This window comes from Pangasianodon hypophthalmus, chromosome 26 (assembly GCF_027358585.1).
Source record: "Pangasianodon hypophthalmus isolate fPanHyp1 chromosome 26, fPanHyp1.pri, whole genome shotgun sequence".
In the NCBI taxonomy this organism is placed as follows: Eukaryota; Metazoa; Chordata; class Actinopteri; order Siluriformes; family Pangasiidae; genus Pangasianodon; species Pangasianodon hypophthalmus.
In genome coordinates, this window is record NC_069735.1 from 1424757 (window position 1) to 1438572 (window position 13816).

A 13816-nucleotide genomic window follows, 5' to 3' on the forward strand; every position below is an offset into this window, starting at 1 on the left:
TTGTTTCACTGTGTACTGTACCAGTTGTATATGGTTGAAATGACAATAAAGCCACTTGACTTGACTTGATAAATTGCCTCGTAAACATGCCAGGCCTTTTTGTCTATCTTGTAGCTATTTGCGTAAAAGCTTGTGATAATGAATCAGAGTTAGATGTGTTCTCTCCTCCAGACAATTTGTGCGCCACTCACCTGCCAGCCCACTGCTGTGTATGGTGTCTTTTAGTTTTTCTTTCACATTGCTCACCGTCTGACAAACATTTTTGTCAGTATTTGCACATAGCTGCATGATTCTGAAATGCTTGTCATCCATGTACACTAATGAATCCACCTAGTAATCCACTTTACTATATGTCTCTACTGCAGGAGGTGGTGGGATATAACTAACACAGAGTCAGTTCTCATTTTTTGTCCTACATGTCAAGATTTATATTATTACAGAAATATGATTTTACAGATACAAATAACACAAAAGAAAAGAAACAAAGAAGTAACTGATTACAATACCTTTTTAATAGTTATAAGTATCTACGTAGGGCCAGTGCAGAAAAGAATGAATAATCCTTCATTAGCACTAAAGACACTACTATTACCTACGAAGGGACACTGACTAATTACTCGTTAAATTTAATGATTGGTGACATAATTAAGCTGATTTGTTTGAGCAGAGTGCCTCATTACTAGTCATCTTTTTCCAACTCACGTTCCACATAGTCATTGGCAAAATTTAGAATATCTCTCAATGCCGTGAGGATGAACATGTCGATAACTAGGTCCTGAGTGATCGATTCGGAGTAGTTCTTCACTGGGTAGATGGCGTTTAATGGGATGCCCACGTTAACACTGCACACATCCACCTGAGGAAATAAAAATCAGCATGCATTATATGGAGAAATACATAGGACAGCTGAAGACATGACTTAGTAAGGAGTGGGAATGAGATAATTAAGTCATGGCCATGTAAATCTAACCTGAAAAAATGTCAAACACTGCGATACATGTGGGGCTATTGCTTGTGCTAAAAACATGCCCAGACACACACACACACACACACACACACACACGCACACACAGATTACCTTCTCTTTGATCTTCTTGCTGTAATAGATTTTCTTTAAATCCTGGCTAACTAGTTCACAGGCTTTATCCACCCTGGTCATGACAATGACTTGGGGGATTCCTACAAAATCAAAATGAAATTCTTTAATACTCAAATCATTTTCATGCTTGGTTTCTTTTATTTTCTGCTCTAGCTAAACCCTGAACACCTACCAAGATAATTGTACATAGGTTAGCCAACAGAGACTGGTGAGGAAACAACTGTTTTTTTTAGCTTCTATAATGTAAGTCAGAACAAAAACATCATTTGCAGAGGTTCCACGATATTAAACATAACTATAAATGGATAAAGACTATATATTTTTATTGTAATATGTTATTGTTTCAATAATAAGGGTTAATTCACAGTGACTTGTAAATGGACTAATAAATGTGTATAATCTTTGATATGGTCAAGTTTCCTGTAAGGAAAATGTAAGGGGCAAACCTCCCTGGCCCCGGCCCACCACTAGAGGGAGACAGAGAGCTGCCTCTGGGTAATTAGCTGCAACCGGCTCCACCTCCGACCAGTCTATTTAAGGGCTGCTTACAGGTTGCTCAAACTCCATGTCTTGAGTTCACACTGTGAGGGCAGGTATTGGTATTTTCAAAACTACAGCTCTATCCTAGTCCTTTCCTCCGTGCCGGATTGTCCTCGCCTTGTCAACCTAGTCACTCTCTCAAGTCTTAGTATCTTTGTTTCCTGGTTAGCTCTCTGTAGCGAGCAGTCAGAGGTTTCTCCCCTGATGGTCCTAAGTTTATGACTTTAATTTCTCCTTTGTTCTCATTCTAACTAGTTCATCCTCCTTATCTACTCTGCACTTAGGTCCTATCTCTTGAGTAATGGTTCTGGCTCACTTAGTTTTCCCAGTCTCCTGTATACTGAGCCCTGGGTTTGAATCCGGCACTGGGTGAGTCACCACATTAGAGACGTTTATGCAACATTTACAGAAGGAGTCTCCAGTTTCAGTACTTTATAACAGTCATAGGTAATGCTTTAGGAAGAAATTTTACATTTCCCGGTAACATGAAAAACTATTTTTCCCCCTCTATTTAACTTGAAAGAAAAGAGAGGCTGTTTATAGCTGCTATGATGGAAGTAAAAATAGGAACTAACTTGTTTCATGGATGTTCTGAAAACAGTTAAAAAGTTTAACATGCCCTTTCATTGATTAAAAAAAAAAAGTAATCATTGGAAAATTGCTATAGAATAAAACACTTAAGTTAGTTCATATAAAAATTAATGTCAATATTTTTTTCTTTCAGTGTTCTTCAGGTGTTCTTCAGTGAATATGTGAAATGTGTTAAACAGATATATGGTGATTTTAATTGGTATATTGTTCTATTGTATATGGGGTGAAGAAATCAGCATCTAATCCACCATTGACCACTAAAAAAACACATATAGCGTATGTCGACCACTACTATACATCGGCTTCCAGCTGGCTTTACTGGTCTGCCCTGTCTCCAGTTCCCAGTACAGATTAATAACACATTTGAATAATAATCAATAATAGGTTAAGAGCAAAGCTAGAGCAGGAAAAACCCAAACAAAATTATTCATTTATTTTACCCAGCAGGCTAGCACTCTCTCTAACTTTCTTCATTTTTTCAAAAACGTTGTCTTCCATTCTTGAGACTGACTCCGCAGACAGAACGCACACCAGGCAGTGAACCTTATCACTCAGAGTTGGGTTCTTTTTGTGTTTTGGGTTGTCATCAGTTATGGCTCCAACAGGATTAAACTACAACAGAAAAAAAATAGTTTTTAATGTAACGTGGCAGGTGCCTTCTCAGGCAGATCCGCGGCCACCTTCACGGGCTTTTATAGCACGGCGATCTCAACAAGGTAATCAGCGTAAACATGCAGCACCTGGCCGCGCCTCTATATAAGCCCTCTGATTGTCTCACTCTGCGTGCGGACATAGATCTGTGCCAGGTAACCGAGCAGCGCCACGCTACTCTGATTGGTGATTTTGACATGTAAAAAAAAAGTGAAGAAAAGAAATAAAATTAAAAATATTTATGCTTAGAAAGAAAAGGAAAGGGAGAGAAATTTATTGAGGGAAAGAAAGAAAAGGGAGCTCAGGATTAAAGAGGAAGTGGCACAAAACTAAAGAGGAGGACAGACTCCGCAGGGCCTCCACGACATTTATTGAACAGCTTATCGCCTAGCCCCATAACAGTATGTCCGCACCAACACCGGAGCCAGCGGATTTAGGACGGATAGCGGAGATTGTGGCCGGTCAGGCCACAGCTCTGGGGAAGCATGAGCAAGCTCTGGCGGCAATGTTTTCAGAGATTCGGGGTGTGTCTGAGCAGGTTGCACAGATTCAGTCCATGTTGCAGCCCCAACCCACTTCCCCAGTGGATACAGATCAAGGATCGACCCGTGGGTTGACCGCCCAACCCCAGCCCATGACACAGTCTCCCTCTACCCCTGCTGAGACAAGGTTGCCCGCTCCCCAGCCCTATGCAGGAGATGCAGGGAGATGTAATTCTTTTATAATGCAGTGCTCACTGGTGTTCGAAATGCAGCCCTCCCAGTTCCCATCTGAAAGGGCGAAGATCGCCTTTATGATTTCTCTCTTAACTGGAAGAGCGCTAGCATGGGCCACAGCAGTGTGGCAGAATAGATTAGCTGACCACCCCACTCTGGATTCATTTGTGTCAGCACTAAGGAGCACCTTTGACCATCCACTCACGGGGGAAGGCATGACGTCATCCCTTCTGCGGCACCGTCAAGGTAGCCGCTCAGTGGCTGATTATGCCGTGGAGTTCAGGACTCTCGCGGCGAGCTCAGGTTGGAATACCCAAGCTCTCCTAGCTGTATATGTGCAAGGCCTCTCTGAGGAGTTAAAGGATGAACTGGCTACTCGTGACCCTCCTAATGATCTAGAAGCATTATATGAATTGTCAATCAGAATCGATAACCGCCTGCGTGAACGACGCAGGGAACGCCGTTCAGCCACAGGGAACATGCTGGCTAACAAGTATAGACAGGCTTCCATAGGCCTCTCCCGTGGGCCCGAGTCTGACGACTCTTCGGTAGAGCCTATGCAATTGGGCGCCACTGGCTTGCCTCCTCACGAGAGGGAGGCTCGTAGAAGTGAGAATAGGTGTTTGTATTGTGGGCAGATGGGTCACTGGCGTTCACGTTGTCCCCGCCTGATGCCAAAAGGCCAGGGCCATCCCAGGAAGAGGGACCTGTGATGGCCCCAGACACTGTTCCTCACCCGTCTGGCCTCTTCATTCCCGTCGTCATTGATTGGGGAGAGGGCAAAGAAACCAGTCTGCAGGCCTTCGTTGACTCAGGGGCGGCTGGCAATTTCATGGACGAGACTCTAGTCAAGAGACTAGGGCTCCCAGTAGACCCACTTCCCCATCCCATACCCGTCTTCGCACTTGACGGGCGGCCATTAGGGTCGGGACCCCTAACCACCCAAACGTCACCGGTCACTCTACAGTTAGGCCACCACACAGAACGAATGACCTTCTATGTGACTCGGGTACCTGAGTTGCTCCTAGTGCTCGGGTTCCCTTGGCTCCAAGCACATAACCCCCGCATTGACTGGTCTACCAGGTCCATTTCTGTTTGGGGCTCTAGGTGTTCCCAGAGCTGCCTCAAAGGAACACCCTACCTCCAACTACTGTGGAACCAGTAGATTTATCCCACGTGCCCCAAGATTATTGGGACCTCCAGGAGGTCTTCTCCAAACAAAAGGCCCAGACACTGCCGCCCCATAGGTCCTTTGATTGTGCGATCAACCTACTCCCAGGAGCTGCTCCACCTAGGGGCAGGTTATTCTCCTTGTCACCCCCAGAACACCAAGCCATGGAGGACTATATTAAAGAAGCCCTGTCCTTGGGGTTTATCCGCCCATCCACCTCCCCTGCGGGGGCGGGGTTCTTTTTTGTCAAGAAAAAAGAAGGGGATCTGCGGCCTTGCATTGATTACCGCGGCCTTAATGCCGTGACGCAGAAGGATAGGTACCCACTGCCTTTGATGAATTCTGCATTTGAGCGCCTGCAGAAGGCGAAAATTTTCTCAAAATTGGACCTACGAAGTGCCTACAATCTGATCCGCATCAGGGCAGGGGATGAGTGGAAGACCGCGTTCATCACGCCGTCTGGGCACTATGAGTATTTGGTGATGCCCTTTGGCCTGATGAATGCCCCCGCGGTCTTCCAGCGGTTCATTAATGAGGCCCTCCGGGAGGCCCTGAACCATTACGCCTTCGTCTATCTAGACGACATTTTGATTTTTAGTAGCTCGCTGGAGGAACATGTGGTTCATGCACGCCGGATCCTTCAGCTCCTTCTCCAGAACCGTCTATATGTCAAGCTAGAGAAGTCCCAGGTTCATGTAACCACTATCTCCTTCTTGGGCTTTGTGGTGACCCAAGGGAGACTTAGTATGGACCCAGACAAGGTAAAGGCAGTCACACAGTGGCCACAACCCACCTCAGTCCGGCTGGTACAACGCTTCCTGGGGTTCGCAAACTTTTTTCGACGCTTTATTCGGGACTTTAGCACCCTGGCTTCCCCCCTTAGCGCACTGACCAAGAAGACCCAGGCTGGGTTCAAGTGGACTAGAGAGGCACAGCAAGCCTTTGAAACCCTGAAAAAGAAATTGACGACAGCCCCTGTGCTGCACATGCCTGATCCTGAGGCTCAGTTCATAGTGGAAGTCGATGCCTCAGATATAGGAGTGGGTGCCATCCTCTCCCAGCGTTCAGGGCCAGACCAGAAATTACATCCGTGCGCATACTTCTCCCACCGTATAACCCCGTCAGAGAGGAATTATGACGTTGGGAACTGTGAACTCCTGGCTGTAAAACTGGCATTGCAGGAGTGGAGGCACTGGCTGGAGGGTGCCAAGCACCAGTTCCTTATTTGGACGGACCACAAAAATCTGGCCTACATTCAGGGGGCCAAGCGTCTGAACCCTCGGCAAGCCAGGTGGTCCTTGTTCTTTACACGTTTTAACTTTGTCTTGTCTTATAGGCCAGGGTCCAAAAATCTTAAACCGGATGCACTCTCTAGGCAATGGGATATACCCTCACGGGAACCCAGCCATGAGCCTATAATTTCCCCTCCCCGAATAGTGGCTCCCTTGCGCTGGGGCCTGGAGGAAGCCATCCGCACGGCGCTCCGTCAGGAGCCGGACCCGGGTGGAGGTCCCCCAGGAAAACTGTATGTACCCTTGACCATACGGCCTCAGGCCCTGTCTTGGGGTCATACATCTCCATTTGCAGGGCACCCTGGGGTCACCAGAACCCTGGAGTTTTTGCGCCGACGCTTCTGGTCGCCCAATATGGAAAAGGACGTCCGGGCCTATGTGGCTGCCTGTCAGGTCTGTGTGCAGAACAAGGAGCCACATACTCACCCATTTGGTTTGCTTCATCCCCTCCCCATACCCTCTCGCCCATGGTCCCACCTTTCACTGGACTTCGTTACAGGTCTGCCATTGTCCCAGGGGATGGCAGTTATACTGGTCATCGTGGATCGGTTCTCAAAGGCCTGTAAATTCATTCCCTTACCCAGAGTCCCTTCAGCCAAGGAGACGGCCAAGCTCCTACTGCAACACGTGGTCCGGGTCCATGGCTTTCCGACTGACTTGGTCTCCGACCGGGGACCACAGTTTACCAGCCGATTCTGGAAAGCCTTCTGCCGTCTCTTGGGGGCTACAGTTAGTTTATCCTCAGGTTTCCATCCTGAGTCCAATGGCCAAACCGAGAGAGTCAACCAAGATTTGGAGCGCTCCCTCTGGTGCCTGGCCTCCTCCAATCCTTCATCCTGGTCGGAGCACCTCATGTCGGTGGAGTATGCCCACAACACTCTCTGGCACTCCTCACTAGGTATGTCACCGTTTGAGTGCCAGTTTGGCTATCCACCACCCTTGTTTGCAGAGCAGGAACAGGAGGTGGGGGTTCCCGCAGCGGAACACATGGTGCGCCGGTGCCGCAGAATCTGGCAGAAAGCCAAATTATCCCTGCAAGCTGCTGCCCAGAGAAGTACCCGTGCTGCCAATCGGAAAAGGCGTCTGGGCCCAACCTTTCGTCCAGGACAGCGGGTGTGGCTGGCGACCAAAGACCTTCCATTGCGGCTAGAGTCCAAGAAATTGGCCCCACGGTATATTGGGCCTTTTAAGATCCTTAGGAGAATCAATCCGGTGGCATACCGCCTAGCACTCCCCCGCACTATGAGAATCAACCCTACCTTCCATGTCTCACGTCTAAAACCGTTCCTGTGCAGCCCCCTGGTGACTTCCACCCACCCATCCCCACCTCCTTCTCGTATTATTGATGGGGCCCCAGCCTTTACTGTGAGGCGTATCCTGGACTCACGCCACCATCGGGGGGGCACTCAGTACTTGGTGGACTGGGAGGGTTATGGTCCAGAGGAACGCTCCTGTGTCCCAGCTCGGCACATCCTGGACCCGGCGCTCATCAGGGAATTCCGCAGGAACCAGGCAGCTGGTATGGGAACGTCAGGAGCCGTTCCTAGAGGGGGGGTAATGTAACGCGACAGGTGCCTTCTCAGGCAGATCCGCGGCCACCTTCACGGGCTTTTATAGCGCGGCGATCTCAACAAGGTAATCAGCGTAAACGTGCAGCACCTGGCCGCGCCTCTATATAAGCCCTCTGATTGTCTCACTCTGTGTGCGGACATAGATCTGTGCCAGGTAACAGAGCAGCGCCACGCTACTCTGATTGGTGATTTTGACATGTAAAAAAAAGTGAAGAAAAGAAATAAAATTAAAAATATTTATGTTTAGAAAGAAAAGGAAAGGGAGAGAAATTTATTGAGGGAAAGAAAGAAAAGGGAGCTCAGGATTAAAGAGGAAGTGGCACAAAACTAAAGAGGAGGACAGACTGAGAGTCCTCACTCCCAGATAGAGATTCTGCCATCTTAAGTTAGAGATTTTGTCTCATTTGGTGCCTTTAAGTTCGGCCTGAAGGAGGGCCAGTTTTAAGTTGTGTTTTTCCGCCGCGCTGCGGCGCTTTGAGTTCAGCCGTTAGATTTGAGCTTCCTGATCCAGTATCACAAGCACTGCAACACATCATAAATTCCATTCAATAAAATTAGCTCAGTGGGTAACATCACTGCTTGCGGTTCACAACCTTTCCGGTTCGTATCCCGCTTTAGGCAGCTGCATTTTAGGCGGAGTCTTTTAATCCGTCTCCGCACTTGGCTCCTCTCAAACCATATATATTGTCCTCTCGGGCAAGCAGGGCCTGCGCGACATTTATTGAACAGCTTATCGCCTAGCCCCATAACATTTAATGACATATTAAAAACAATTAATCCTCTGTAATCACAAGCAAGATTTGGGAGGTTTGGTTTTGGTGTTTGATGCGAAGTTAATTATCTTTCCTCCAGTGCTAGAAATAATAGAATTTATTGAAGGGAAATGTATTAGCAAATGACCAGAATGTATATGTACTTACAGTGTAGTCATCTAAAATGTGTCCCTCAAATGCTTTGATGATGTCTTCCTCTTTTATTCCTCCTTCTGCTGATTCAAGCCCCATGATGTCAACAATCTCCAGAGGATAAGGCACACCTCTGCCCTTCTTCAGCTTGTGTATGTTCATCTGAAGTACATTTAAACACGGTTAGACAAATCGTCTTTAATATTTCATTGCCGTAACGATTAGGAGTGAGGAGCAGGATGTAAGCGTGTGTAATTCTAATCTAGTGCAAAGACTTATCAGCATTACACCACAATGACAAATTCGCATTAAGTCAATGCATGCTCAGGAGTAATGAGAACAAAAGTCTAGCAGTGAAAACCACCATGGGCAGAGATACAGTAGTAGGTCGCTATTTTCCTCACAAATGCACGACGCAATGAAAAAAAAGATCTGCTTACAACCCTATGAGGATTTTGTTTACATACTGATTATGAGTCTGATAAAGAGGAAATGTGCCCAGGCATATCTGGACAGGGAGGAATGGGGGAGGAAGTGTCTAAAATGGAGGACAAGGCTGAACATTACACAGACTGTGAACCGTCTGTTGAGGGAAGATCTGGACTGGAAGAAAACGGCTCTGCTGAAGTGGAAGTTAATTATATTATATTATATATTTTTTAATAACTGAACGCTGTTTTGCATCTGTGATAATGATGGAACTTATATATACTCTAGTGACCGCAACGAAATATAAACTATGATATTCTTAATTCAGTGGTTATTTGATGTAATATTTTGTGTACATCACTGTACATCGTAATTGATTGTTACTTACTTTTTTTGTGAAGCTTGTTCCTGTACATGTGTTGTTTTCCAGAGCACTCATGGCATGACGGCCTAAGAGGACCCTCTGGACTGAGTTGATGAAGGATGATTTCCCAGCGCCAGTCGGTCCATACAACACAATTCTGAGGGCCTCAATGCTGGGCTTGAATTCTTTCACTTCATGCAGTATTTCATCTTTTCCACTGTGAAGCAGCAGAAAGAGTTTTGTAAGGAGACTACTGTCATTCAAGGACTATTAATATAATATTACAATAAATATGTAAAGAATAAGACACTGTGTGCCTTGCTGTTATAGGAGAATAGTGCATTGTTATGACACATTTCTTAAAATTAAAAAAATTTTGGTATATCTGGTATATATTTGAAGTGAGGTATGTTCAATATATTTTACATAATGGGGGCAAATAATTGTTTATGGAATGAAATGAACTGAATATAGAGTCTTACCAGTCCATTTTCCTCCAAGGCTCTGTGAGTACTTAATGCAAGAACATAAATAAATGTTACTTATTTTGTGGATCACAGCATGATAGATTTGATCAGTATCCTCATCCTCCTGGCTAAAACAATACACAGCCTACCCTAGTTTATTTATTTTATATATGATTTTTTAGAGAACCTTAAGATTTAAATTTAAATGAAAGGTGCATTATAAATAAAAATGTCAATCATTCTGCATGGGATCTCACTGACTCCAGAGCTTAACTCAAGATCACTGTGTGAAAAGTGTGGAAATACAAATATACCAGGAAAAATATCACTAATAATAAGCTTCATGAGGCATTATTACTCCAAAAAAACAAAAACCATTACCACACTTATATAGATTATAGACTCAATTTTTACTTGTTATATTATCTGATTTATTACATCTATTATTTTCTACTTCAGTAATTCACTTATTTTCAATCATTCTCAATAGCTTCATGAGGCATTATATGACTGTATAACATGTTTATAAAGCATTGTTAGACACAAAGGGGGAAAAGCATGTCAGTGTTTCTCAATCCTGGTCCTAAAGTACAATCTCCCTGCACTTTCTGTGTGTGTTTTCTCTGCTCATAACCTCCAAATGCATGATGCTCTATGATTTCTGATATGTTGTAAAATTATATATTGCTAAATGTTAACGCTTCTGCCAATCTAAGTGTTTCTCGTCACAGCACAATACACCATTGTATTTGGGTGAAAAACACCTGGCGAATCTTACCGGCTGGTTCAGGAACTGGCAAAAACACATCTGGAACCAGAAAAACAAAAAATAATGGGTTTAACAGTCACTTTGCCTCCTGTTACTGGCTACATCCCAAACTGAGTAGCAGCGCACTAAATGTAGAAACTCTATAAAAACTGTTACAAAACATTTTAATCAGCGGAGAAAATTTAATATGATTTCAGAAACATACTCTGGGACCGGGTTTGTGAAACACTGATCTACTTCATTCTACCCTCATATCCCCTGTGTTGGTGTTTAGTTTTATTTTGTAATTCAAATCCTTCATAAAAAAAAAACGATTAAAATCTCGACATCTTCTTTGAAAGATAAAACTCACCTTGTGAGGATGGAGATGAAGTGGATAGTTGACTTCCCATTTCTGTGAATGGTACATGAGTGATACAACAAAAAAAAACAATCAATATATGACAATTTGAGGTAATTTGAGCGATCTTTTACTCCAAAAGTGTACTTGTGAATTATATGTACAGTATAACGTTTCATTCAATACTGATATTGTAAAAAAAAAATAATAAAAAAGACTCAATTACTGTACCTTGGATGGTTGTTCTGCTCTTGAGGGTTAAGTGTAACTACAGTCGGTTGTTACGATTTTAAATCTGTATACAGCACAATACCTTTATGTGCTAAATAGTTTCATTTCCTGAATAATGTATATTATGTGGTCTCATGTTGTCAGGTTTCTTATACAGAGGATAGGGGCAGGCCTAGACTGGCCAATCAGGAGATTCTGGAAGAAATCCAGGTGGTTTTGTCTGTTCTGCAACCTATGCTGGCGTTTTAGGCCACTGTTAAAAAAATAAAAATACAAGTCGTAAAATTTTGAGAATACTATGATATAATAATACTATGAAAAAAAGATACATATAACACTCACGTGTTAAATAGAGGGACATTGAGGATTTGGTAAAGTTACCTTCAAGGCTATCAGTGGTTACATCTGTGTGCCATTTAAAGAGATGGAGTTGAGATATTGATGAATAATCAATCCTGAAGGAGCGGCACTCTGGGATTGCAATACATTTTGGCATATAGGCTCATATGATAAACTTAAGCCTTATGACAAGCCAGTATTTCAGTTTCAGAAGCGCTGATTTTGTTCCTACTTGCAGATTTGCATTTGGTGACACCCACAAAACTCCATAAAAGGCAAAGCAGACACAGTTAAACTGACAAGCAAACAGCAAAAAATTCTCAGGGGGAGAAGTGAAAGTTATTTCGACTCATGTTTATCTATAAGAGCATAAAAGCAGCTGAAAGGATATAAAAGTCCAGAGCCGAGTTACAGACAAAGTGAATTAGATATGACTAAAGTGAAAATGGTTTAAGATTAAACGGAGAGAAAAAAAATCTACTCTGTCCAGTCACTGATGGCCATTGTTTTTCCGTATGTGCACTTGTTCTTCTTTGACAGCTTCTTCTTCTTTCTCAGTCCCTCAGTTACAACAGTGGAGGGCTATTACAAACAACAAGTGGATCCTCGATATACTGGAGAAAGGATATCATCTTCAATTCCATCACAGACCCCCATCATGTACCCGTGTCCGGCCTACAGTGGTTCAGGACCCTTACCAGAATCTTGCCCTTGCTGCAGAGGTCCGGGAGCTGCTGAGGAAGAGGGCAATAGAACCTGTGGATAATCCACCCCAGGGGCTTCTATTCGAAATACTTCCTTGTTCAGAAAAAGGACGGCAGTTTCAGACCCATTCTCGACCTCAGACGTTTGAACAAGCACCTCAAACCTCTTCCTTTCCACATGTTACGCGTGGTGGATGTCTTGCATGCCATCGAACCTGGCATGTGGTTCACCATGGTGGATTTAAAGGATGCATATTTCCATATACCTATTGCTGTCCATCACAGACAGTTTCTACGGTTCACATTCCAGGGCAGAACATATCAGTACTGTGTCCTTCCATTCGGGCTGTCTCTCTCCCCATGCATGTTCACACGATGTATTCAGACAGCCCTGGATCCATTACAGCGGGATGGCCTGCTGTGTGCCAGGACGTCTCAGCAGGAAGTCAGCAACACTCGGTGCCAACTGGAGCCTTGCGGCCTTGAGATTGAGGGTAAATCTGCGGAAAAGCTGTCTGGTGCCTCACCAGTTTTCTAGGCATGCGCCTGGATTCCAGGTCAATGAGGGCTACTCTCACAGTGCACAGGAGCCAGGCTGTGCGCAGGACATTAGCAGGGTTCCAAATTCAACGCAGGCTACCCTACATCAACTTTCTATGTCTGGCTGGGATACTCACCGCAGCCTCGTCGGTCATTCATCTGGGCCCGTTACACCTTCGGCCATTTCAACGCTGGATAATAGCCAGACGGTTGTCACCAATTCACAACCGATTAACTCTGGTTCATGTCACAGCCAGCTGTCCAGCTGTTTAACCGTCTCTGGCGGTCTTCCACTATTCATAGAACCATGGTTACACCCGTAACCAGCATTCTATTGGCCAAGTCCACAAGAGGACATTAGCTGGTATAGGGATGATCAAATGAGAAACACCTAGGTTCCTGGTTTGTTACATAGTTTACTGCTGAAACATCTGTGGGATGTGAGACTGAAAAATGTTCCTGATATTTCTTTTCGGTGCTCAGTGCTTGAAACTGAGGGCTAAATGAGCTGGCTTTCTTTTCTGAAACTGTTGTTCACTGCTGATGTGATGTTTGAGATAAGACATTCAAAAATGTTCCAGGTATTTCTTTTGGAATCGTAGTACATTTGGTGGTTGAAGATGGGGGTTAAAGGATAAAGGAGTTGCCCTTCTTTACAGACATGTGTTGTTGTTCACTGCTGATGTGATGTTTGAGATAAGACATTCAAAAATGTTCCAGGTATTTCTTTTGGAATCATAGTACATTTGGTGGTTGAAGATGGGGGTTAAAGGATAAAGGAGTTGCCCTTCTTTACAGACATGTGTTGTTGTTCACTGCTGATGTGATGTTTGAGATAAGACATTCAAAAATGTTCCAGGTATTTCTTTTGGAATCGTAGTACTTTTGGTGGTTGAAGATGGGGGTTAAAGGATAAAGGAGTTGCCCTTCTTTACAGACATGTGTTGTTGTTCACTGCTGATGTGATGTCTTTGAAGATAAGACATTCAAAAATGTTCCTGGTATTTCCTTTGGGTGTTCTGTACATTTTATTGTTGAAGCTGGAGTGAGGTTGGGGTAAATGAATTACCTTTCTATAATTAAATATTTTGTTGTTC

The 13816-nt window shown here is 44.3% G+C and overlaps 1 protein-coding gene across 1 annotated transcript; it reads right to left on the reverse strand.

Annotated features, from left to right (window-relative positions):
* Positions 1-415: 415 nt before the first annotated feature.
* Positions 416-10600, reverse strand: LOC113535431 (interferon-induced protein 44). Its single transcript, XM_026928712.3, has 7 exons — positions 10575-10600; positions 9812-9842; positions 9354-9546; positions 8552-8698; positions 2671-2842; positions 1079-1179; positions 416-856 (listed from the first exon to the last, which is right to left on the reverse strand). Exons 2-7 carry the CDS (start codon positions 9817-9819, stop codon positions 680-682), a joined length of 798 nt encoding a protein of 265 aa, XP_026784513.2. The 5' UTR covers positions 9820-9842; positions 10575-10600; the 3' UTR covers positions 416-679.
* Between the last annotated feature and the right edge of the window lie 3216 nt (positions 10601-13816).